This window comes from Botryllus schlosseri, chromosome 15, assembly GCF_051294905.1.
Source record: "Botryllus schlosseri isolate E-star chromosome 15, Bs_hap1, whole genome shotgun sequence".
Taxonomy (NCBI): domain Eukaryota; kingdom Metazoa; phylum Chordata; class Ascidiacea; order Stolidobranchia; family Styelidae; genus Botryllus; species Botryllus schlosseri.
The window spans coordinates 4,462,685-4,488,383 of NC_137250.1; the positions used below are offsets into that span (position 1 = coordinate 4,462,685).

Consider the following 25,699-nt stretch of genomic DNA (forward strand, 5'->3'; position numbering starts at 1 on the left):
AAATGTATATATTATATCATGTCTTAAATCTGAACAAGAACTGTAGTGGATCCATTGCGGAAACTCTGTACTACGCCCTTACGGGCATAGCTATTAGTTTTTCTCGCTATGCCGCTTAATATTGTAAAATTCTGATCTGGGCCACGGAACATTTTCAAATTGGAGGCGGAGTCGCTCAGAAGTTGCATCGATTACCCCATAGTATGGGCTCAAAATCATTGTTTATTTGAACGGGGGGGGGAGGGGCTAAAACATGTGCTTTCGGTGCCGGTTACACAACACACAGCCACATACTCCTGAACCGGACCGTGACAACCTCGGGTCTACGAAGAAGCGTTGCTAGTGTGTCTTTATAATCCAATTTGAAATCCACTAGTGGGCGCTAAAAATTGTCCCGAATTTGGGTTGCTGAAATATGGTAACCCTACATATAGACCGAAAAATACGAAGAAATGTTGCGGCGCTAATGAACCAATGTGTTTATACGATGAATAATGTATTCTGAACTGTTGAATACGACCGGAGTGAGAGACCGCATTGTTCAAAAACGTCATTCCCAAAATTCACGGATCTGTACCCCGATAACATGGCGAATGACATCGACTGCGTGTACTCGCGCCAACCGGAGATGAATTGCCCTGATAGCAAGCATACAGGCGGGGACGCCGTATGGGTCCAACGCGTAATGACACCCAGCGAATACTCAAATAAGGATATATTTTGATAGCCAAGAAGTTGCCCTATCACAGCAATAAAATAAGGCGCGATAAAATGCCCCGATAGGAAAGCGAACGGTGTTCTGCATATAGTCGTGACCATAAAAAATTGTAAGATAAAACGTCGCGATACGCACTGGCGGTTTCTATTTTATGCAATATCATCAATAAGAATAAAACGTACAGGAGGCCCACATGTATGTCAGGATAACCCGAAGGATAGCCATTTGTAAGAGTAGCAGTTGATTGTATCAGTATGAAGTGTCCCGATGCAAAGGAGCGCAATCGAGGACAGCGCCTTCGCATCTCGAAACTGGGCAATTTACAATCGACACGGAACATGCCAAGGGGACATTGTTGTCTGTTTTCGAGTCAGGGTTTCGTTTTAAGATAAAGAACTACGTTCGTTATCGCTTGACGCAGCCGCGGATGTCTGAAGATTCGGAGGAGGACAACACAACGCTCAAGCCACCGCCAATATACCGATGATTCACCTTGTAAACCGTATTCGCTCTGGATGATCTCATCCACCACTGCATCGAGAGGCAGCTCCGGGGAAACGGAGGCACCATCAACCGTAGACGCAAAATTACGATCCATATTCAACAGGTTGATAGCATTATCGAGAACATAGCCCATAAGATGCAGCCTCTTGTAAGTGATGACTCTGTTCTGAAGAAAATTGATTCGGTCATTCGCGATTCCCGAGTTTGAAAAGTTACGTATCGTATCCGTCATTTTGGGCAATCCATATTCCGTCGCAATTCGTTGCTCATCACCGCCCATCTCAAATAATTTATGCATCGATAGCTCGAGGATAACGGTGTTGCTTAGAACGGTATCTTCATAGTCAGAATCGTCCGACAACTCTTCCCTTGAGAACATGTCGCACCACACGTACGCATAGATAAACAATTTCAAGTGGTGTTCCGTATTCCACAAATCCTTGATCTTTGCGCGCGCTGAAAGCCTGCCAATTGCGGTGCAGCTGCGTAAGACGTCTCGCAAAGCCTGGAGAGCTGGTTTCCCGCGTCCGCGATTCAAGTACAATTCGCACTCCGATAGTTTAACCAGGTCATCGGCAGAACGGTATTCTCGAATCTCCATGAGATTGGATAGAATTTGTGCTCTTTGTTCGTATCCAATCTCGTCGAGGGGGCGCTGCAGTCGCTCTGAGAAAAATAGGCGCACTGTTAACTCGCGAGAAACAACATACGCAAGAGTATCAAAGCATCTACTTCGAAAGTTATTTCAAGATCCGTAGTATACACTAACAAGAACGATGGGTGTTGTTTTGTTCGTTTCATATTCAGAGAATAGCCTTAATTAGATTGATGGCAATAATGTGTTGTGTTTAACCCTTAATCGGAATATGAAATACCGCTATTAGATACTTGTCCGACTATAACCTGGCCCACTATGACCTAGTATCGACCAAGTACAAAGGCTAACAACTACTGTACATATATAATTTGGCAGATGATCATTCGGTCAGACGAATCACAGGTAAACGATAGCTCAATCTGTTCTCGAGTTAAATACGGAATATACATGGTAATAATACCGCAAAAGACCTACGGTGCAGTTGTCCACTGGACTTTTTGGGCTTTATACATGAGTGATCATGAACATTTTACGGTCAAACTTGTACTGGGCTCGATAGGGATAATTTTGCTTGAGGAGCAGCAAACCCACTGATTCAACAATAGTCTTAGCTTAGACATATAGCAATTCACAGCATCTTGTAATGGTGTAGTGATCAGGGCTGTGGAATCGGAGTCGGAGTCGAGTCGGAGTCGAGTCGGAGTCGGAGTCGGAGTCGGAGTCGGAGTCTGGGTAATTTTCGCTTGATGGAGTCGGAGTCGGAGTTGGAGTCGTGAAAACTATAATAGCTGGAGTCGGAGTCGGTGGGAAAATACTGACTGGAGTCGGAGTAGGGGAGTTTGTGAGAATGACCCTGACTTCGACTCCGACTCCAACTCCAACTTCTCTATCATGAAAACATTTGCTTTCAAAGAATTTTCAATATAATTTTTATGTACCTCCAATGACTGTTAATAATAACCATACAGATCAGGTACGGCCAGCCCGTGGCACGCAGGCCAAATTTGGCACACGAGAAGGTTAGGTGTGGCCTGCGAGGTAATTCTCGGAATTATTTTTGACATCAGGTACAATTGCAAGGCCAACTAAAATTTGATTATCATGACCGCGAAATTTGATGACTAGAACAACAGTTCTGACGCATTGACGTACCAGGGGCCAGCCACATTTGTCCCAGATCTTCGTATATGACCATGAAGTAGAATATTTCATAGCAGATTTATTTGACTTGAAATTTTTCTCGGTACTTCGCATGATTCATTGACACTAGATTTCTCGCATTCAGTATTTGAGCCCCTTTCTGAAAATTATAAATACATATTATTCACAGAATTGAGTCTAACCATGTTCGCAATTAGGAGATAACGTGACGTCCGACATGCAGCTTCGCTTGTGCACTCGCAGCGAGATCGCCGACAAAACATTTGCACAAAATGATAGAGGCATATTCAGTTGTTCACTGATACCGTCGATTTTGCTATGTCTAAACGTCGAATATTCATGTCCTTGCCAAATGAGCCCAGTGGTATACAGATGCGACCCCCAATCTATGTTAGCAACATATTTATTGATATAATTCAGTCACTATCTTGCAAAAACAATTTCGCCTCATTGCGCACTGCACAGTTGCATGACATATTGTTATCAATTTTAGAGCGTATTAATATAAGTCTGTTTGCAATGTTACCTAATTCGGTTCGCTCCTATCGGGCGACTAAAAAAAGGTTATCAACATTTCAGTTGCCCGCGCAATGGTTCGTAAATCTCATGTGGCCCTTTGGCCGAAAAAGTTGCCCACCCCTGATATAGATAAAATTAGACATTACTTGGAAATTACAACTCAGTTGCACAGGGAAGAAAATCGCAATATGCGTTTTCGCGATGCAGTCAAAATTGATGCAATTTTTGGAATTATACGATGATACTGTGACAGAGCAAATGCATCGGCTGGTTTTGTAAAATTGTAAAAATGATGTAAATATGACCGAACGATGCCCATGACCATATATGACCAAATATTTGTAGTGTAGCTTAGTTGTTTGGGTCAAAAAAATGATTAAGAAAGACCGCAAGTCCCAATCCATGAATACTTGATTAAGTACATGTAGACTAGACCAGTGGTTCTCAACCTTTTTGAGCTCGCGGACCGGTAAAATTTCAAAAAATAGTCGGCGGACCGGTGGACCTTCAAAAATTGAATAAACTCGAAATGCAATTGCGATAAAAGCAAGCAACCATTTTTGCAAGAATGCTACTAGAGAGTGACATTTTGAGAATTTTATTTGTGCTCATGATGACATTCATGAAATTCTGTGGTAGTGTTTCGAAGGCCGAAGGCCTTGAATTAACCGACCACAGCAGGAGTTCCCAAACTTTTTATGGTTCGCGACCTCAAGACACCCGAGTCCAATTTGAAAATTTTCCGCGACCCCACCTCTCAATTTGGCGTGCTGACTACAAATAAATGGTGAGCACCTCGCCCAAGCGTACTCCTGGTCTATATGGAAAGCTGACGACCATGTGCGCAGTAATAGCAATTATGCAATTTTTGTAGTGTCAATCTTGTTCTCCGTCCCAGACTATATACCAATATATCGTTGTTTTGGAACGATTTCTATCTATATCGAATCATAAAAGTCGAGTACTGCTACGTGAAATTCTGCGTCACGCGAAATGCAGACAGCAATCTATATGTTGTTCGGCCGCGCTCAGCGTGTTTGTTTGTTCCGTTAACTCCTGGTTCTCAAACTTTTAGGAAAACTTCACGAAACGGTCGCTTTGCAATCTTTTGCATGACTCAAGACTCCTACAAAATCAACGCAAAACACCCAAAAACGGTGGTCTTAGTCGTCAAAGGGCGATCAACTCAATTTCTGGGGAAAGAATTCTTCAGACCCCTATATCATCGCTTCCGGTGATTTCAACCCTTTCGCGAAGTTTTTTATGGAGTAAATTTTGTCGATGTTACAGTAATTAATTTGTTGAAGCATGTTTTTAATTCGTGAACCCAGGTAATGATTGTGACTGATCGAATAACATAGGAGTCGCTAACACGGAACAGACTAAAATAAAGAAATATCATTTTGCAATTCGCATTTCAACTCTGGGAGAATATTATTTTCCTCCGCGGATCGCATTTGTTCCGCGCGCGGCTTAGATTAGGACTATTCCGTGACGACTATTTCGGTGCCTGAACATATCAATATCGAAGGTTCCGGCCAACATGCCGCCAGTGATCTTTTTTCCAGCGCAGTTCTCGTGAAGTCGCTTGATGGCCAAACCGCGTTCAGCGCCGAAATGCCGATAGCGCAGCCGCTCTTTACGCGCTCCTAGATTGAAGTATTTAACGGCATTAAGCGATGCTCGCGTAATTGCGAATGCAGGAATATTCTTTAGATTTCAATTTTGTAAGTTTATGCGTATTTTGTTCCTCGGTGGGAATACGCACAATAAAAGATGAAGAAATCCATTGACAAACTAAAGCGCGCGAGGTGAAACTCAAATTTAAAATTGGATAATTTAGCACTGAAATATTCTAGTTTTTGTTAATTAATGATATTATTTCGGCCACCATCGAGTTTGATTAAACAATAAGTGGCCTGAATTTTTTAAATGTCAAAATTTAGTTTTTTCTGGATGGTTTGAATTTTTCGGAACATGTCTCGCAGACCCCCAACGAACCTTGGAACCCGGTTTGAGAACTACTATGTTAACACATAGCACTATCGGCCACTTGCAGTATTCCGTGAAGTAAAATAACCATCCGTTGATTCCTAGGCTCACGACATTTTAATTTTAATAGAGGTGGCCTGACGCAAACCTTACGTTATAGTGGGTGGCGCTTTAGTATGACCCTTCGACTAATCTCTTACCTTGTTTGCCGAATTCGCATTTTTCAGAGGTCGTTTTTTTCTATTTTGTAAAATAAACGAAACATTCAGATATGAGCTGCCGATAACACCCGGTTCAATGGCATTCTTGTAATGGTCTTTGGTATTCAATTTCTGTCCCCGCGACTCCGTAGAATAGGTAAACGACCCGGTTGGAGTAGTGACCCCTAGGTTGGGAACCCCTGGAATACCCCAACATGAATATTTTTCTTCGGTTCGATAATATCGAGAGGAGAAGCGTTTCGAAGTCGGGACGAACACCTTTGCTCATTTCCCACTACCACCAGACGTATACGAAATGCGTAGTACGAATAAAATGGGGATGTTTTCATTCAGTTTTAAATGTGATGTGTTGCTTTTTTTATCAATAAGAAGCCTTCAACTCATTTTATTTTGCAATTGAAGTATAAAATTACAAAATGTCTGGCGGACCGGCAGAATAGTCGTCGCGGACCGGCAGCGGTCCGCGGACCGGCGGTTGAGGACCACTGAACTAGACATAGGCTATGGTCTTTGACTACTTACCTAAATTCAATTCATGACCAATGTTTATTAGTAGTATGAGTGTGTGTGCTTGTAATCAGGATAGTGTGCAATGACAAAATTAGTAAGTTCAATCTCTTTATTAGTTGGTGACTCATACACAAGAGCTACACTTGGATTTTTTATCTACATTTTCAATACACAGGATTGGATATCTGCCATATTTGAATGATTCATACATTTCAGGATATTAGAGAGTCCATGTTATAAAAACTTGAAAAAGATAGGAAATTTAGTAAATCTTTCTTTCAGGTTAATTACACAGTGGATAATTCGAGCTTTGCCACAATGAAACAATTTAGCATGCCACCATTAATCATATGTTTGCATATGTTTGATGGTTGTATGATAGTCATTCAACCGACAATGTGGCATATAATTTTCGAAGTAAAATTGGTAATAATACTGGAGTCGGAGTCGGGCGACGGAGTCGGAGTCTGTACGTTTAAAGTGCGAACCCAACCCTAAATATTCATACCGCTATCAATAAAAAGCTACTGTCGCTTTCATTTCGGAAATATCCATATCATCTACGAAGATGGGACTGGCACTAATCGCCTCCTATGTTTCACGGAATCACCAAAACCGCCATATTGCGGATTATCACAGGGTAGAGGCACGCCACAATGCGCCAGTTATGTGTCAAATTAGGAATTCACTTCACTTCATCATCACTGTCTCTCGTTACCATGCGTAATTATGGCCAAGTAACATCATGTAATTCTGCCATCGGACAGCACCTCTTGAAACACCCGGAGTGTGCAAAACATTACATTAACAATCAGTTTTCCATAGTTGCTCATGGTCGTTCTATTTTTCATTTAAAGGTCCTTGAATTAACCATTATAAAGCTGCAAAAGCCGATCCTCTGTCGCCAGAAGGAACAATCTCCACACGCTGGGAATCTTTCATTAGTGTTGTTTTGTCATTCGGCTGTTTTACAGCCGATTTTGTGTATGTTGCACCGTTACCGTGAGTTGTTTACTGCCATTCGCGATTCTGTGTACTTGTCATTATTACGTCACAACGATAAAATTCTTTCTATATTTCGAACTTGGTTAACATCATTTATGGCGTTCGCTCCTGTATAGAGCCAGTCGAAAAGCTTGGAGTGGAATAAATTTGGTAACATAAACGTATTGTTTGCTGTAATATTGAAATTATGCACTTTTAAAAGACATTTATAGATGACTGCTATAATGTATGCGACGTCTCGGTCGTCTACCCTTTTAAACTGCTTCTTTGAGTAATTTTCATATCTCCATTTTACTCTTACTTTAGGTAGTTTAGACACGTCTTGAAATGCCTTGTTATATTTATGACACAGTAGTATAAATTTAGAGTGTTACTTCTATTTCTTATACTTAGTACAAACAACGACATTTCGGTTGAATAATTATAAAATTATAATTTCCAAACTAGGACGCCTTCCGGACGACACAGCGTATCTCGATCGTGCGAGTACCGTGAAGACGACTTGTACCTCGTCATTCACACAAGACCTCGAGACTTTCCGAAAGAACAAAATCGATCGTATCTCTAAACAAAGCGAAGTATGGGATCCCCATGCTAACATGACCAATATGTTGGGGACTTCAATAAAAGAGGGTTATACGATGTAACGAGTTCTTTTCTTACCGAGCAAAAGTTTAATATCATTGCTGGTGTCCTCACTCTCCCACGGCGGATTCCTCCCATCCATTCGGTAAATATCTGCAAGTATCCTTCGGATTTTACGGACTGATATTTCTTCGACGATGTTGATTTTCGTATCACTCAATTTCGGAATCAAATCCTCTAATATTGGTAATCCGAATTCAATGGCGATATTTCGGTTTTCGCCACCCATCGTTATCAGCTTCTCCGTCGTGACTGCGAGGTAGTCAACATAAAGCGCAATCGTATCGAATTTTCTCATCTCATCAGATGATTTCGCAGACGCGAAGAGATTAAACCAAACGCAAAGTAACGCCAATGTCCGCACGTATTCCTCTGTTATCCACAACACTTCGCAGTACGGTGTCAAGGAATCGTTGGAAGGTGGATTCAAGTCATAGCGTCGGCTCATAGCGGCCAGAAATTCTTTCAAGTCACGCAATGCTGCTTGCTTTCTTCCGCGGTTCAGACGCAACTCGCGTTCCACCATTGCTAACAAATGATAGCATCGCTGTACTTCTTCCACCGTCTCTTTATATTCTACGGCTGGAAGAGGCTCCTCGCTTTCAAATTGATTATGCGGTACTGATGTCTCTAGACAAAAATATTTGCATTTGGTTTTTGAGCGTATAAAATTATAATTATTCGCCTTCGCAGATGGCATTGCATAGCGGAAATTCTTTCGACTACATTCATGAATGACGTCGCGAACGGTTGATGCAATTCCTAAGGAATAGCAGGATTACATTTTATGATACTAATATGATGAAGAAAATAAAATTATAATTGTCACCGATTTATCGACTGAAATATCTAAACAAATATAATTACTCTACAAATGCGAGCTTATATATTCTACATATCTATCTTTCAAGATATGGCCGAATAGGTACTGTCTGCAATCGCTATCAAGCAGAACGGTTTCTGATAAGGAGATAATATCTGATTCCCACGCAATAGACAAGTGTAAACTGCAAAAACACTTGGGTAACAGTCCGCCCGAATCGGACCCTGCACACAGGTCTACAATTAATGCCATACCTAGAATATAGTTGAATCCATACGATTTGGCGCGACTTGCATATTTATAGTCACCATGATTTCAAACTCAAATTTCAAGTAAGCAGGATTTACATATCTAAATGTATCAATGTAGCCCTATGAATGCACATGAATATCGAGGTTATTCAACTTTTGTGGGGACAAATGTTTATTATCACTATGTAATTCAGCACAATAGACCAAAAAAATTGATTTCTAGCGTGACATTATTGTATCTTCCTTCCTACCTAATTTTCGATCAAAGGATTGACTCAGTTGCATAAGCGTTCGAAAGAGTATAGTACATATTTAACCATCACCATCGATCTTCTCAGTTTACATTCAATAAATGTACCCCTTCCCCCTTATCACTGGGAAATCTTTTCCCGAAATTCAACATGCGCCCACGGGGACAACTAAAACTCTAACCTGCTGATTCGGATCCGCGGGTTTTCGATAGAGCGGTTTCGCTCAAGCTACTGGCGTTGTCCTTATCAAATTCTCTCGAGTTCGTGGGAGAAGTTTCCTCGGATATCTTCGTGTTGTTTCCTGTAATAATCTCCAGATCTACAGTTTCATGGTGATGATTATAGATTAATAGGCTATTTTATGCGTAGTTGGGATCAACTCGGCCAAGTCTTGATTCCGCAATAAATAGCTTTCACATTCTCGCTATTCAAGTCGCATATTATACGCTACGACTATAGGATTGCATTCAAACATATGTTAAACCAAAAGGCGGCAAACAAAACGAGCGTGACGATATAGCTGCGACAATGTAGCACCATAAAAGCTATAGTCTTGATAGGCAGAATGCACGAGTCCTGACTGAAGAGCTCGAGAAGCAGGATTAATGTTAACCAAGTGAAAACTGTAGCAGAGTCCAGAATACACGAAGCATCGATTCGTCTGACTGGAAAACGGCTGACGTTTGCGTCAATTTGTGTTTTGTATGAAAACCCTTCTTAACATGCAACGAAACCCAGCGTGCTAAATAGGTTCATCGGTAAGAATTATGAAGAAACTAGTACGACATCCATGCCTCGACATGGTAGTTTGAGGAAGGGATATCGCCCTTGATGACCATTTTGTCCAAGAGAGGGAATGGCTTATACGAGTCTAGACATGATCTCCGTTGTGCTGGAAGTAATGTCAGCCCGGATAGACAAGCTTTCGCAAAATAAACAGTTGCATATAACATTAAATTGTGATTCCTACTATGGATTGGCGTTATGGTATAGTATATTAATGAAGACGATTTTGTTACCTAAAAATGGAAGATTTTGTACTAATAGGAAAATTTTTACGTTTTATCACGTTAAAAACAATAATTTTGACAATATTTTGCCCCCATGTACCTAAAATTGGCGTTTTCGGACATAATGTTAGAATAGTACTATACTTTTCTTCATTTCTGGTTGGAACTGTCTCTCCTTACGAAGTAGCTTGACTTGAAAAAAAAACACGTTTTGACTTCAACAAGTTTTTAGATGAAAATAAACATCTTAACGAAATCTGGACCATTTCGGGTGCCTGCGAAACTCATTTGAAAACTCTCGCACATAAATGCAAACTTTGCTGCCTTGTGTATTTGACAATTTCGTCATTTCGAAAAGCGAAACCGAAGGAAGAGTTGCACCGTATCTAAAGTTGCCACAAAATCAGTTAGGATATTGCGATACGTTGAGCATAGCACCATGACAACCTATTTGTTTCATTCGACCGTTTATTATGACTCACAGTGAACTGGCAATGGGCCGTCTACAACGTTAGACATATCAAGCAGGCTACAAGCTCTGTAAAATGTCAAATGATAAGTTAACTGACAGTGCAAACATCCAAGATACCAAAGAAATGCAGGCTGATGTAAGAGAATTTTGACTACGTAAACAATTTTGACAAGTATTTGTAAACAATTTCCAATTTTGACAATTTTTCGACCTAACGCTACAATTTCGACAAAATTTTGACTTTTTAGCAATGTCTAAAAATCGCCCTCACAACTAATGAATACATTTACATTTGCGTATAATAAATCATGGAGCCGGGTGGTACGCAGGATAGTGTACACTTTGAGTACTTCTGTCAAAGAGTCGCAAGAGAGACAGAGAATATTTATTCGTATACATTACATATTAACATTACATTACAAAAATGTAACAGTGAAATGCGACATGCAAGGTAAACGGGAAGCTCGATATGACAAAGTCTTCAGAGCCGAGGCACCCAGGACAGGAGCAATTTTCACAGTTGATAACTAATAAACAAAAAATAAAATTAACTAACGAACGAAAAGAAAGATTAAGACACAGTATCATGGACCAATTCGAAATACAATGCAAATACAATTTAGCGGAAGTTAGAGATAAGAGAATGAAAACATTGTTTTTTAAAGGCATTGGAGTCTAAACTGCGGAGATTAGGTGGCAGCTTATTTCAAACATTGACACCAATAAAACTGATCGAATTTTTGTATTAGGCTGGTAGAGTGGTGTTGCGCAGACAGAGAGAAGTTACAAGAAAATCTGGTATGATGTTGGTGGGTATCTGAGGGTATCTTGAACAGATTATTAAAATATAGTGGCATCAGTTCATCCTGATGATAGCTATGCATAAATTTCATTACCTCATATTTGAAAATGTCTTCCACTTTCAATATTCCAACGCTTCGATACATGCTATTACAATTTCCATATCTAGATTTCCGACAGAGAATTCGTATGTCTCGGTTTTGCAAGACTTGCAATTTCTTCAGATGTTTTTTTTTGCGGCAGGTCCCCAAAGTAGGATCCCATAAATGAGATATCAGTGAATTAAGACGTAGTAGACTGATCTGAGAGTTTGATGAGGAATTAAATTTTTAAGGCCATGGAGAGCCCCGGCATCACGTGAGATTTTCGTTTTCATATTGTTGATATGATCAGACCATCCGAGTTCATCATCAATGATAATGCCAAGATATTTAACAGTTTTATCTGTATCAAGATGTGCGTTATTTACTATGATTTCACTTCGATTCAATTGTGTATGAAACACGAGAGTTTTGGTTTTGGAGGAATTGAGCTCAAGTTGGTTACATGCCATCCATTTTGAAGTATATTACAAATTGCGTGTCTAGAATGCAAATGAATAATCTTTTTCGAAGAAGTCAGCTAATTCAATTTGATACACCTATTCTCTTGTTGATTTACCCAATTCACGCCCTTCCTAGTCGGATACTCTGAAATGACCAGGGCTAGGATTCTCGGTGAGTTGAAGTTTGCAGTTTGATACGGATCAGACATGGGGTGATTACTTTATGAATGTAATCGATTGCGATTACGATTACTTCGGAATCACGCGATTACGATTACGATTACGATTACAGCAAAATCAGGAAGTAGTCGATTACGATTACGATTACATTGAAAAAGTAATCACGATTACTCACGATTACATTTGTTTTGCTTAGGACTATAATCTTAAATGATATATGGGAAGACAATACAAGGATTGCGATGAAAAGGCTTAATGAGATATCAACTTTCTTCATACATCATGCGTCATTTGCTTATTACATCATAATATACCAATTGTCCAACTTTATAGTGGATGATTTATCGCATCCAACGATTTGCATTATTGCCAGGTCTTTACCTTAATAGAGTGGGGAGCGTGCTCGAAGGGGACTCATAAGTATTTCGTAAACCAACATATATTATAGAGTATTTTCGAGAATTTAATTAATTCTTGTAAATGTTTTTCGAGCTTTGCGATTCAAATATCTCTATTACAGGAGTCACCAACGCGGACCAAATGAGTCGCCCGTGGTCGCTGTAGTAGTGGTGGCTTTTGGGGTGGGCGAGGTGGGCGGTCGCCAGGGGGGGGGCTGGATTATGCGGTTTTTTCAAGGACAATAACGAATAAACATGGAAATCCGTGTAAGGCAAGAATAGGATTCCGTACAGATGTGTCAATCAGCATCAAATCTCTGCATTTGTTAGAAAAGTACCATATCCCGATAATCATCACGTCTCTGCATGTGGTAGAATTACTTAGTTTTAATGTCGTCTATCTTTGCACACATGAAAAAATAGACATGGCCGAATCCAGCACCTGGCCAAACCTTGATAGATAGATAATAATAACAGATGCGAAAGAGGGGTGTGGGGGGCGAAGATAGATACTTATAGGGGGCCCCGGTAAGTCTCGCCCAGCCCCCCCCCCCCCGTTCGTATGGCCACCACTGCGCTGTAGCAATGCAATGTAATACCAATGCAAATGTCACCCGGCGCAGCCACAAATGAATAAAGCCATGACAATTTGTGTGTGCGTCTCACAAAAGATATTCTTTTAGTCTGCTACGTTTGGGCGAGTACAATATCTTGTGAATATGCAACGGACTGGAGGTCGCGAATTAACAACATACAGTAATTATAACAACATACCCGATGCTGTGAATATGAATTACATGCCCCAGCTTTACAGGTAAATCTGACACTCGGGGCTCAGAGAGGTTATAAATGAATAGTAATATAATGCAATTACCAATATTATTGACGAAATTCACTTTTGAAAATTGACCAACGGTTGGACAGGGGAATTGCTGTTTTGGCTGAATTGCTGATTCTAGCTACCTACAACCCACGCTAACATGTCAGGCTATATAAGCGGATGGTTATGGCGGCAGGTCCAAATGCTAAGTAACGAACTGTGAAATAACGATTGACGCCCGTTTCAAGTAGTTATATGAGAATAAGATATGGTTAACATAAAAATTCTGCCTTCAACTTAATACATATACAGCGAACTGCTGTTACGAGAAACGGCTAAGCACGGCTCGGTTATGATATATATCAGCAGCTGTTTATTTGTAATGCTTCGTTGTGGAAACTGCAATGTCTTATTCGACGAGTACAAAATTCCGAATCTTCGTCAGGTGCACGTGCGTACGTAGGCCTCCTGCTCGCCAAGCAGCAATGGTAAACTGCGTTTAACTAAGCACAACCAAACATTAATACATAAGTTGCTATTTGAAACTATAGGCAGAGTGGTGATCAATATCCTGCTGCGAGGTAGCGGCTTCTGTAGTGTATTGATAACCTGATATACACCACGGGAGGTATTCTTACAATCACACTACAATGTCCATCGCATGTCTGTTTACCATGTGTGGATACTTGTTACGCAATGACGAGCGGAGCTAATACTTCTGACGTAATAATGAGTCAGTGGCGTTTGAAAACAGACGTTTGTGCTATCGCTAACGTGGTATATTATCTCATTCTTGTTCACGAATATTCAGTTTATGTCATAGTCCTTGTACAAACAAAAAGTAATCGTTCTTTCACAAACAAATCGATTAGATATGGGAAGTAGTCGATTACGATTACGATTACTTCGGATTTTCTTCGAATGTAATCGATTGCGATTACGATTACTTCAAAATGCTGTAATCGTCGTAATCGATTACGATTACTAATCGCGATTACCCCATGTCTGATACGGATTGATCAAGATTTTTCGTTTTTCTCCAAGTTTTGAATTTATGTTGTAGTCCATCATTTGTAATTTTTATGCATGTGTTGGTTGGCGACGAGCTGGTACCGTATCCGGTCCCACAATGCAACGTGATACTAAATTATTTCACGATGAGACAAACTTCTGAGGTGAAAAGTCGAATTTATTTTTGAATTTAGTAAATATGCCTACTTCAATTGCAGACTACAATGCCACGCGTATGTCATAACATTAATCCTGGATAGTAACGACGAAAGTAGATTTGCAGAATTCCATATTCCATGATTTTTAACAGGATTCACTATCGGAGCACAAATTCTTACCCGCTTTCTTCACCATGTTGACTTTTCCTCAGTATTTCCAAGTTCGATATTTTCGGTGATCCTGAATGCAAATGTTACTGATCTAATGACGGTTGCTATATATAGATTGATGCATGAAACTGTCTAAGTCAGATTATACCAGTGTTGGGATTAAGTCACAACCTTCGAGTCACGAGTCATGTCGAATCATTGCGCATTTTGACTCGAGTCGAGTCAAGTAAATCTAATTTCGAAGGTGACTGAGTCCAGTCAAGTCACTTGATTTTTGGAGGCGACTCGAGTCAAGTCAAGTCAAGTCACGAGTCAAGTCACAATTCAAGTGAAGTTGCCTTTTCGAAGACACCTAGCCTTAAAGACAGTACATAGTAGGGTTCAATAGTAAGCATCGGCATGTTAATGCAAAACCATCGAATCGTAATTTCGCAATTTTATGTAACCATAATATATTACAATATTATGTAGCTATGTTATACACATTAGGATTGACCGGTGGCAACATTGCCACGGTGTCGGGGGGGAGGGGTCCACGAAACCTACAAAAATGCAAAATGGTTGATAACCTAATTTGTATTTCTTCCTAATTATAGAAATCACGACGCACTTTCGCTTCATAACTGCTTAAACTTCAGGACTCGCATCAACAGAATTGCAATCTGAGCCATGACATATTCTACAGCGCAAACTCATTTTAATTGCCAAATTGTCAAATGTTTTGTCGAGGTTTTGGAAAAACATTGTTTGTAAAGTCCATTTTCTTCGTTAATATGCATATAACTGCTAATCTAGAATAACTTCAAAATAGCTTCTAGATCGAAATGATTAGACTGGACGTTATATTTGCGCCATACATGATGCGATCATACCCAAAGATGCCCTCGGAAGCGTTACGCGTTATTGTTACATTTGCCAGCACCTGTCTTTGTGGAAACGGATTTTCGGCACTCGTTCATATCAAATCGGCCGCGCGGTTTTTCAGGACACGACCGCTTATTTTCAGAAATGTAGCTATACAGAATCCGATTTCAAACAATGAAAGTCTTCCTAATTTCTACGTTAGGTAGTACGATGGAATTTTCATCACTAGCCTACAGTGGATACTTGCGCGATAATAGAGCTAAATTTTAACTAAAACGGAGGGCTACGCGGCGCTCCGTGACGGCCCGAAGGGAACCGCGAAGACAAGAAGGCTGTCTTTAAAAATGTCTTTTAACCAGGTCTACATTGTCATGCGGCATTCGGCGGACATCAGATCATCAGAACATTCATTCTGCGCAAATGATCTATATCTGCCTACTTTATCTGTTCAACCGACTATTTCGCGGGTTCCAACCATCCCATATCGTATACGTCGGCTATATCGGGTGGTTATCCAGCTTATACAGCATGTTGTTTGGAAAGTATTTACACAATTAAGGCATAATTTAACGAGTTGAGAAAACACAAATTTTTAAGGCTTTTGTTCAAAACACTGTTTAGAACAGAGGTCTTAAACTCAAATGTGCTCGCGGGCCAATTTTTTAGTCTTTGATGCCGCGGGCCGCAACATCAATAATAGGGATATTTAATGTATTATTTCCAAGTAGGCCTTATTTGACGGGACCTTGCAGACAGGCAATCCACAAACATCGTGGAAATGTAATTTACTCTCGTGCTATTCAAGCTTGGCACGTACAAAACCACAGTATCAAATATTTTAATAGAATTGTTTTTGTGCCGGGCACAATTTTTCAAATACCCAGTTATAGACATCATGCGAGAGAATGCACCAAGACATCGCAAAACTGTCGGGCTATAATATTGCAGCAAGTGGACGTGCCACAATTTTATGTAGAATATTTTAAAATTTACTGACGATCGATCTGATATCAGAGCATTTGAGCGATGTAGCCTAATCCTGGTTTTGATATAGCCGTGATAAGTATAGCCTATTGTTACTGACATTGCCAAAGTCAAATTAAATCAGCGTTAGATTTAGCCTTCGATTATTATTGGAACATATCAATAACAACTTAAATAAAATAATTATTGAGTCATTTCTTCCTAATCTTTTAGGCGATCGTAACCATTGTGCTTCCAATAAGCTTTCTCGTAGTCCCTGTCCATTTAGATGGTACCTATATCATAAACAGAAAGTCCATTCACATATAATCGCGCGTAGCGCGAATATTTTCCAGTTGAATAAATAGAATAAGAAAATATTCCACACCATATAGGCCTAGTTCCACAATGAACCTCATACACCTTGATGTGGTGTTTCGTACCCCGACGAGGTCTACAGACCCTGATTAAGAACCCCTGGAATAGAAATGTCCAATAGGCCAAGAATCCATTGGTGTTACAGCTGTAGAGCATACTATTACCTTACTCGCCACCGATATTAATATTGATAAAGAGAACAAACAACACCTGTACCCAACTATACGTCACGGGGGTCACAGAATACTAATGGTTGCCAAACTGACCTGATTAGATAGCTATATACGCTACGCAACGCAAGCTACGACCTGTTGATATATTACTATTCCCCATGGCAGATTCATGGATTGTTGCGTCCGTAGGATTACCAAGTCACCGTTCCGAGTCGCAAGTCCTCTGATATTTAACGTTTGACCCGCTTCAACTAGAGTCATTTTTATTTAATCGCCCAGTCAATCCGAAATCGAGTAATTTTACGAGAATGTCACACTAAACTAAATGACAATTTCAGTCACGAATCATCAACGAGTGACGCTTTATCATCATCAACAGTGATAGCTGATCTTCTATCGGATGGTAGCTTTTAACTGCATTGTGACAGTGAAGTTTGTTGAGATTTCAGTGGTTTTTATAGTAGTTTTAGCGTGAACTTCAAGTTCTCATATCTACAACAGATTTATGGCACTTTAATATATTGTTGAATACTTCAAATTAACAAATGCCGTCGCGGGCCGCACAAAATGCTCTCGCGGACCGCATGCGGCTCGCGGACCGCGTGTTTGAGACCTCTGGTTTAGAACATGCTTCAAACAAAGTGTTTTGAACCACAATCTGTTTTAAATGCAACCCTACTACTACGATTGCATTACTACATCACAATTACCTAGACATTACGATATAACATCATTGATTGGAGAGACCGCGCCGCAAACAAGGAATAACACAAATAGAGTGCGATGGCTTATACCAAGGGACGAAAGCCAGGTTCACTTCGTGTGGATCGATGCGTGACATCACGGTATTGTTACAAATTTTGCGCCCAACACAGATGCACCCCTCTCCCAATTATCACCATGACTATTGAACCTCGCATGTATTGTAATACATGGTACGATAAACGTGCGCGGCACGCTAATGTCACCATATCGCGCCAGTATGCCGTATGATATGATAAATCGCACCGTATTGTAGGCCTACTATACCAATTCTCCGGCGTCGAACTGTACAGTGTTGGCCAGACAGGGTTACTGGATGTCAACCTGTACGTCTGAAAAGTCGGGAATCTCAGAAACGAATAGAACTGAACAACTTCCATATTAGTACATTTCAAATGAGAAGTTGAGGAATTATGCGACAGGTAGGTAAACTCCGAGGACGAATTAGTCACTTGGCGCAGTTTGCAGAAATGTGAATTAATAGGAATATGGCTATATCCAGGGTTGCCATACCGTCCTTATTTCTAAGATTTGTCCTTATTTTGAAGGGCCACGTCCTAGAAAACTCAACTGTCCTTATTTCTAAGAAATGTCCTTATTTTCGATCCGCGTCCTTATTTTGTCTTATTTTCAACCGCTACAGAACTTCGATCGTTTTGCACTGGTATCTGTGTTGCATAATATTGTAAAATTATGCTTTTTCGTCGAGATCGTATGACGTCATAAATGAAAGGAACTCTCGTGACGTACACACCACAAGATTTGACTTCTAAGTGGTGAGATAGCTAGGGCAGTGAGCGGTGTGGTGGTTCAGCAGTTTCGTCTGTACCAAGCTACCGCAGCGGACGTCATTTTAGCAGTAAACAGCAATGCCAGGTTACTGCTATTTGGTCTACAGCAGAATAAACTCAAGCTCTGGGGAAGGCAGCATTTATTGCGTGTAGTGAAAAAAGGCACAGTGCAGTCGACGCATTGGTTTCTCTAAATTATATTGCACTTGCGCATATAGTTTTAGCTACAAATAAGACTAAATCTGATTAATTTAAATAAACAGGCGTAAAAACGTTTTTCGTGACGATTATGAAAGATAATTTAAGGTATCTAGCGAAGATTGAAGGGAGAGTGTTTCGTACATTGCAATATCTGCAATTGTGACATTAACCTGGAGGCCATAGGAAAGACCGCTACTTAACTTACATTGATACCCCAAAACACAAGAAGCGTGTCATGATGATTAATTTGAGCCAATCGATGAATAATTCTTCCACAATTCGATCACCACCAACGACCGCAGACTACAAAAGCAGCTGCTGCAGAGGGTACCTGGGCATTACATACTGTCAAACACCAGCAATCATTCCTCACCAACGATTGCACATCGCAATTGTTCAAAGCAATATTCCCCGATTCCAACATTGCAAATAAGTTTTCTTCGGCCAGGACCAAGACTAGAAGCATTGTTACTGGAGTTTTTGCTCCATACGCTCAAAAATGATTTTGTCTAAACTTGGTGTACGGCCTTTTTCCATCTCGGTTGACGCGTCTAACGAGGTGAAGAGTTTGGTTTATCCCCCAGGTGTCAAGACCAACGTTTTTTTTGGGGGGGGAGGGGGGCTGACGAAGTGCTGTTTCGGCCCCAAGTAAAGATAAACCTAGAACTGAGCTGTCGCGAGATCCGTGAAGCACTTTCTAATAACAGAGAGTTGCTGGAGTGGATTTTTTTGGTGCAAAGTATGGAATGTGATATGCCACGGCTCGTATAAGACAAAGTATGTACAAAAACGCTTTTTCATGCTAATTTAATTTTTCTACTGTCCTTATTTTTGGGTCCATGTCGATGGCAACCCTGGCTATATGACTGAAATTCGCTAGATAACTCGCTCACTTCTATTTTCGACCAGGAGTATATCGTTGCGACTACATGCGTAAATCAACAACGTATAGGTTGTTCAACTCTACTCTGTGAAAATTAGGACTTCGATGCCAGCTATATGCATACCTTTAACGCAATCCACGCAATATCACGCTAGTTTTATCGCTCCATCAAAACCTTGGTCTATCAAATCTCACCAGATAATTGCTTGCCTCCACTACAATCTACAATCACGTTTGCTTTCAACATCTGTTAAAGTTCTTTTCTTGTGTATGTGCACCAGGTCTGTAATTTACTTACTCTCGAGCGATCACAGCAGCCTCGATAGGGTAATCGCGCATGCTGGCAATCATTGTCGTAACATTTTAGAACAGATTACAGAAGGACGTGATTGGAAATCCTGATTGCTGAGACTCACGATGATTTTCTTACCACAGAGAGATAACACAGCACATTGTTGCTATGTCACGAAAGCCGATGCTATTTGCCATGCCCGCTCAGTGAAACTATGACCGTTCTCCTCGCGGATTTTATTTCAACATTAGGCACGATCGCTTATTTACTTGATATTATCATCCGGTATTGTTTTCAGCGTCAGATTACAACAATATTGCTTGATCTATTCGGCATTGCTTTCTCGTTCATGATGTGCGACATAAATCGAGCAGGTGCAACCCACTACACTGTAATCGGTCGGTCATTCACTGCTGTGGTAAGTTGATCAGTCAAATCACTCAGGATCAACGATCAGTAGAACTATGACTATATACGTCAGAGGTCCCGCACACATAACGTGCAACGCAATGCTTCAGGATGTTTCTGCCCATCTCACGAAAAAACGAGGAGCAACTGCAGTTTGCATTTGGGGTTGTTGCTGACCTCCACAAAATGTGCCCCAACACCCTCAAACAGAGCTTACGTGGCAAAATAAAATGATATTGATCATCATGGTATCCCCCCCCCCCCCCCAATGATCAGCTATTAACCAGACGAGGTAATCCAGGCTCTCCTGCGTTGACCCAATAGCAACTATGAATTTACTGTATATATGCTCCATAGCAGATATAGGTAAAGTGTCGGATCCCTTGAGCCACCTCTAAACATTAATGGATGTCAATAAAATTTCACACAGTGAGTTTTTTAACCAAAAGGAACATTTTGGCAGGGTCAGACCAACAACTTTACAAAATTCGTTTTTTAAGGACCACCCTAATATATAGGTTTATTCAAAACAAACAAACCATTGATTTTATGATATCATACACGTGTCAGAAATATTGACGAGATTTCAGAAGCTGGCCAACCTCAATGACCAATTTTCAAAAAAGTCAGTTCTCCCGATTCTTAGAACAGGATGGAGATTTAAATGTAAGGGCACTGATATGTTTATAGATTTGCTTACTATACTTTTAGTTCAACTCCAGGACACACAATGCTGACATAGTCATAACAATGTTAGCTTCAAATACTCTCCCACGACAATATAGATTTTATAAATATATATACATCTGCACATACAGAGAACGAATCTACATAACAAACGCGCGAATCGGTTTTTCCAAGTGCAGCATGCACTAAACGTAATAAACTTGCTAGAGTGGCTAAGGTAAGATTACACTCGTGATCCGTACGTCCTTTCCGTTTTGACTTCCTGCGATGTTTAGTAGTTAAAACCATTCGAAATGCGTGGGCCTTGAGGTCGGGCAATCGCGCCAGCAATGAAATAAAAATATACCATAGGAAGAAAATAACATAATTGTCGCGGTGAAATAGAATAAGAAAAAGTTTAATCGAGTCCCTGCAGTAATTAGATTTTAGTACTCATTTTATCAATATTTTCTTGAGCCTCTGGCGGGCCGCATAAAACGGTGTAAGCGGTGTCTTATATAGGCATAGAAGTGGGCCGTGCTACAAGTCGACAGCTACGGAAGAATAATGATGAAAATTCGACAGAGTGGTCGACACAGACAACATGAATACCACAGACAACAACAACTCCTGTATAATGAGTAGCCTATTACAATGATTGATGGACATTGTAATCAAAAAGTCACTTCACTAAGGGCGTCTTCACACTGGAGTTTCCGAACCGATTCCGAAACAGTCACCGTAACTAACACTGTTCACACTGCCTATAATTTACCGAAATATTTACGAAAACAGTTTTGTTCATACTGAAGGTGGTTTTCGAAATACTTTCATTCACAAGGAGCTCTCTTACGGTAAATATATCGTAAATTTGCTCCAGTGTGAACATGGCTTCCTAGTGTTACGAAACTACCAACTGGAGGTGTTACAGAGCGTTACAGCTACGAGGCTGCGATTCGGGGTGGTGTCATATAGCGTCAAGTCGATATAATAGACTGCCTTTTAGAAAGGATGGATCAAGGTAGAAAAAACTGTCTGTCTTTGAGAAGGTCACCAAAACAAGAGATGGCTTGATGTAGGGTGTAGGCACTACTAATCCCAGTAAAGATCTGATTCCACACACCGGTTATTGTAAATATATGCTTCTTGTATACTGCAGAGTGGTTTCTTGTCACGTATTGTAATTTTAAAATGGTGAGGGAATATGTATAATATTATTTGAAAACTATCACGAATCTCAAAAGCGACTGAATCCCCATATCATGCACCACTGCTGAACATTATCATTGCTAGCCATTTTGTTGTATAATACAATGATTTCATGAGTAACCAAAATAATGATGACTAACATCAAGTGTCATGATCACAGCTTACATCACCGGTCGTCCTTAAGAGACACCAGCAGTACCGGTACTGTCAGGACTTCAGTACCGGTACCGTAAGTCAATATGAACGGCGAGTTTACGAAAAGCACGAAATGATTGACAGTTTGGTGAAATGAGTACGGCGCCGCCTTCGTTCATATTGCACATATTTCGAAAACATTTACGGAGAATATTACGTTCACGCCAGAGGGGTTACGTTCGCATTGAGTGATTTCGATAAATGTTTACCGGATAGAATGTTACCGAAACTCAGTATGAAGACACCCTAAATTATAGTGTCGGATCGGTGGTATTTTAAAAAAGGATTCTTGGTCAAGTTTGGCCATGCATACGGAAATACGAATATCTACTTCCATTTATTACGTTTTCCTGTCTGTTTGAAATAATTGTTTTTTAAAAATATTACTCTCGTGAAGACTCAACTAAACAGAAAAATTCCGGTAGGAATTCACAGTGAGACATCCAAAGCGACATCATCGAGTTGCGCTGCTATTTCGACAACAAGGTAAAAGAGCATTTCAAAATAAAGAATTCTAGGTAGTATAGTTTCCAGTTTCGCTCCTTTACTCATCAGTGTCTTGTAGATGCCATTACATAACAAATATCTACGATATGTCAGCATTGCTTTGGCATCTGATCGACACCACAAGGTGTGATATACTTGTTTTTGATTACCAGTCGCCGAATCTGCTCAGCAGCTGCAGCTTTTGCGGATCCGGATGGTGATTTGTGTCCGTCTCCACACGCCTGCTCTGATTCTGTTTCGCTATCGATACACTGTCTGTTCCAAAATAGTTGGGGTACAGTGGAATGTATTTGGTCGTGCATTTTGAATTTACATGTAAATAATTTCCCACCGTAGTAAACCTGTATATACATAGAGTAAATAATTTGAAACTAATATAATTGCGTAAGATATTACTCTCAAATATCTTTCCTGTTGCTTGGATATTGTCGAGCGCTGAAGTGATTTTTTATCAGCTGACAGTATGTTCGCTGTTGCTTCCAACATTGCAATTGGCGCAGACGCAAGACAGCACTGGGTCAGACCAGGTGCTATCTTTTAAACAGGTGATTGAGGGTATTCCCTGCATATAATTTAGTTAGACCATCGGTATGCTTGTTAAATATAGATAGACAGACGTTCTTAGCATGGTATGCATATCATGCAATATGCTTTCGTTATGTTGATTGAAGTGACGTCGCGGCGACCTTGGAAGTGTTGGAATCGTGCGTCGCTGACAAAAAAAATAACGAAAAGTCACAGATATCAAATAAGTGATTTCCCAGTGATCCTAATGATCGCGAATTTGCTCAAGCACTGGATACTCACAAATCACTCCTGGTGATATAATGCCGATAGCACCAAGTTTCAAGTAGGCTATACATACATTTAGTGTATACTGTACGTACATGTGTATTGGACCCCTGATTACTGAGCTGCGAATCGGTGTTCCGGTGCCAGCTGCCAATCAGATCACGTGCGTAACGATGCTTACCTTGATAATGTCATTGTAAGCAGACGAAAAAGGAATTCAACCTTGGAGCACGTTGCTATTCCGCTTGTGAGAGGCGCGAGTTTATGACATACTGATATGAAATTTTTCATCTTGCTCAATCATTTGGGGCGAGAATTATCTGTTTTCTTACCTTTGTCGCAGAGTACAAGGTTTCTTTTGCGTCCACCTTCCATCAATACAGGAAATCGTGTCGTCGTCAAACATCGCCTATCCTGGGTCGCAAGAAAATTGACATTTTGCTGTTGTTTGCTGTTGATATTCTCATGAAACTTTGCCATGGTATGGATTCGTCACTGCGCGAGAGGATCCACCTGGCGATTGCGAACGTAAACAACCATCTACATTTTTTTTCGAAATCAATCAAAATTTTGGTGATACTTGGCAGATTCCGGTTATGAATGGATGGTAAAGCGACAACTATTGTGACGACGGCAGCCAATATTACAATGGCGGACAGGGCGAGTAGGACTTTTGTCGCGGAAGAGAAGGGCTGTGTAAAATCTGCAGTGTAACGATCGTTGACAGTGTAAAAGGTATACTTCATTCTACAACATCCCAGCAACAGAGATCCTAGTAATCATGCAATCACCCTTCAAACAGCACGACTCGTATTCGACCCAATCCTGGTGTTGGGATCAAGTTACTACCTTCGAATCACGAGTCATCTCGAGTCATTTCACATTTTGACTCGAGTCAAGTCAAGTCAATTTTCGAAGGTGACTCGAGTCAAGTCAAGACAAGTCACGAGTCAAGTCACAATTCAAGTAAGAATGACTTTTCGAAGTATGAGTGAAGAGTGATCAATGATCATTCAAAGCAATTTCATTTTGCTTTCTGTCTTAAAGACAGATTAATTAGTCATTTATCTTGAATAAAATGACCAATATAAAGGTAAATGTACATTCAAAATGAGTTGTATCGCTGACGCACACGTTGAACTACTAGTAAAATATGTCAGTAACAGTAAAGCTACATCAGGGGTGTCAAACATACGGCTCGCCAAATGGTTTCATCCCGCGAAGCAATTTTGAGTATAGATTAAAAAACGCGTCTATTTTATCCGGCACGGTTCTCGAATTTGTAGTAAGAAATACTTCAAATAAATATTCCTTCAAGATAGCAAATGTCGAGTATGTTCATAGGCCACACTATAACCACCTAACAGCGGAGTTGTGATTTCTAGTCATCGTCAGTTGGAGAGTAAGTAAGAGTTGGAAAAATTTACCAAAAACTAGTTATTCGTAGAAGGGGAAACGCTAATGCTAAACCCTTATGATTTATAGCCTATGCATTTTACATGGAGTATATGTTTTTTAATCATTGCGTGGAATTTGACAGTGTGTTATTGTATATGCCTACGAGTTGAAATTCACTCGAGCGCATGATCGTTTCCTCCGCTAATGATTTGCCTACTTAAATAGGAAAATGCATAAAAGCAGGCAACAACGCCACTGCATAGTCCGTATACAATTGTCGCGATGCGAGCTCGTCAATGCGATGTCCGGATCACTGGTGTTCGATATAAGATTTTGCAATTAGTGATTCGATGCGCGCTTTCCGGTTTGTAATCATCAGTTTTGTGTATTCGCATTCTTGTCTGCTTGATACACTCGTGATATTGAATTGTCTCGCAATGTCACTTTTGAGCAA

At 40.4% G+C, this 25,699-nt stretch overlaps 1 protein-coding gene and 1 long non-coding RNA gene across 2 annotated transcripts in view; both read right to left on the reverse strand.

Annotated features, from left to right (window-relative positions):
- Window positions 1-25,699, reverse strand: part of LOC145457955 (uncharacterized) — a 186,368-nt gene that overhangs the window by 74,485 nt on the left and 86,184 nt on the right. The gene's annotated exons all lie outside the window — the stretch shown is intronic.
- On the reverse strand, window positions 701-14,810 carry LOC145457944 (uncharacterized). The gene is made up of 4 exons (XM_080336234.1): window positions 14,773-14,810; window positions 9,380-9,517; window positions 7,892-8,503; window positions 701-1,888 (listed from the first exon to the last, which is right to left on the reverse strand). Exons 1-4 carry the CDS (start codon window positions 14,786-14,788, stop codon window positions 1,089-1,091), a joined length of 1,566 nt encoding a protein of 521 aa, XP_080192360.1. The 5' UTR covers window positions 14,789-14,810; the 3' UTR covers window positions 701-1,088.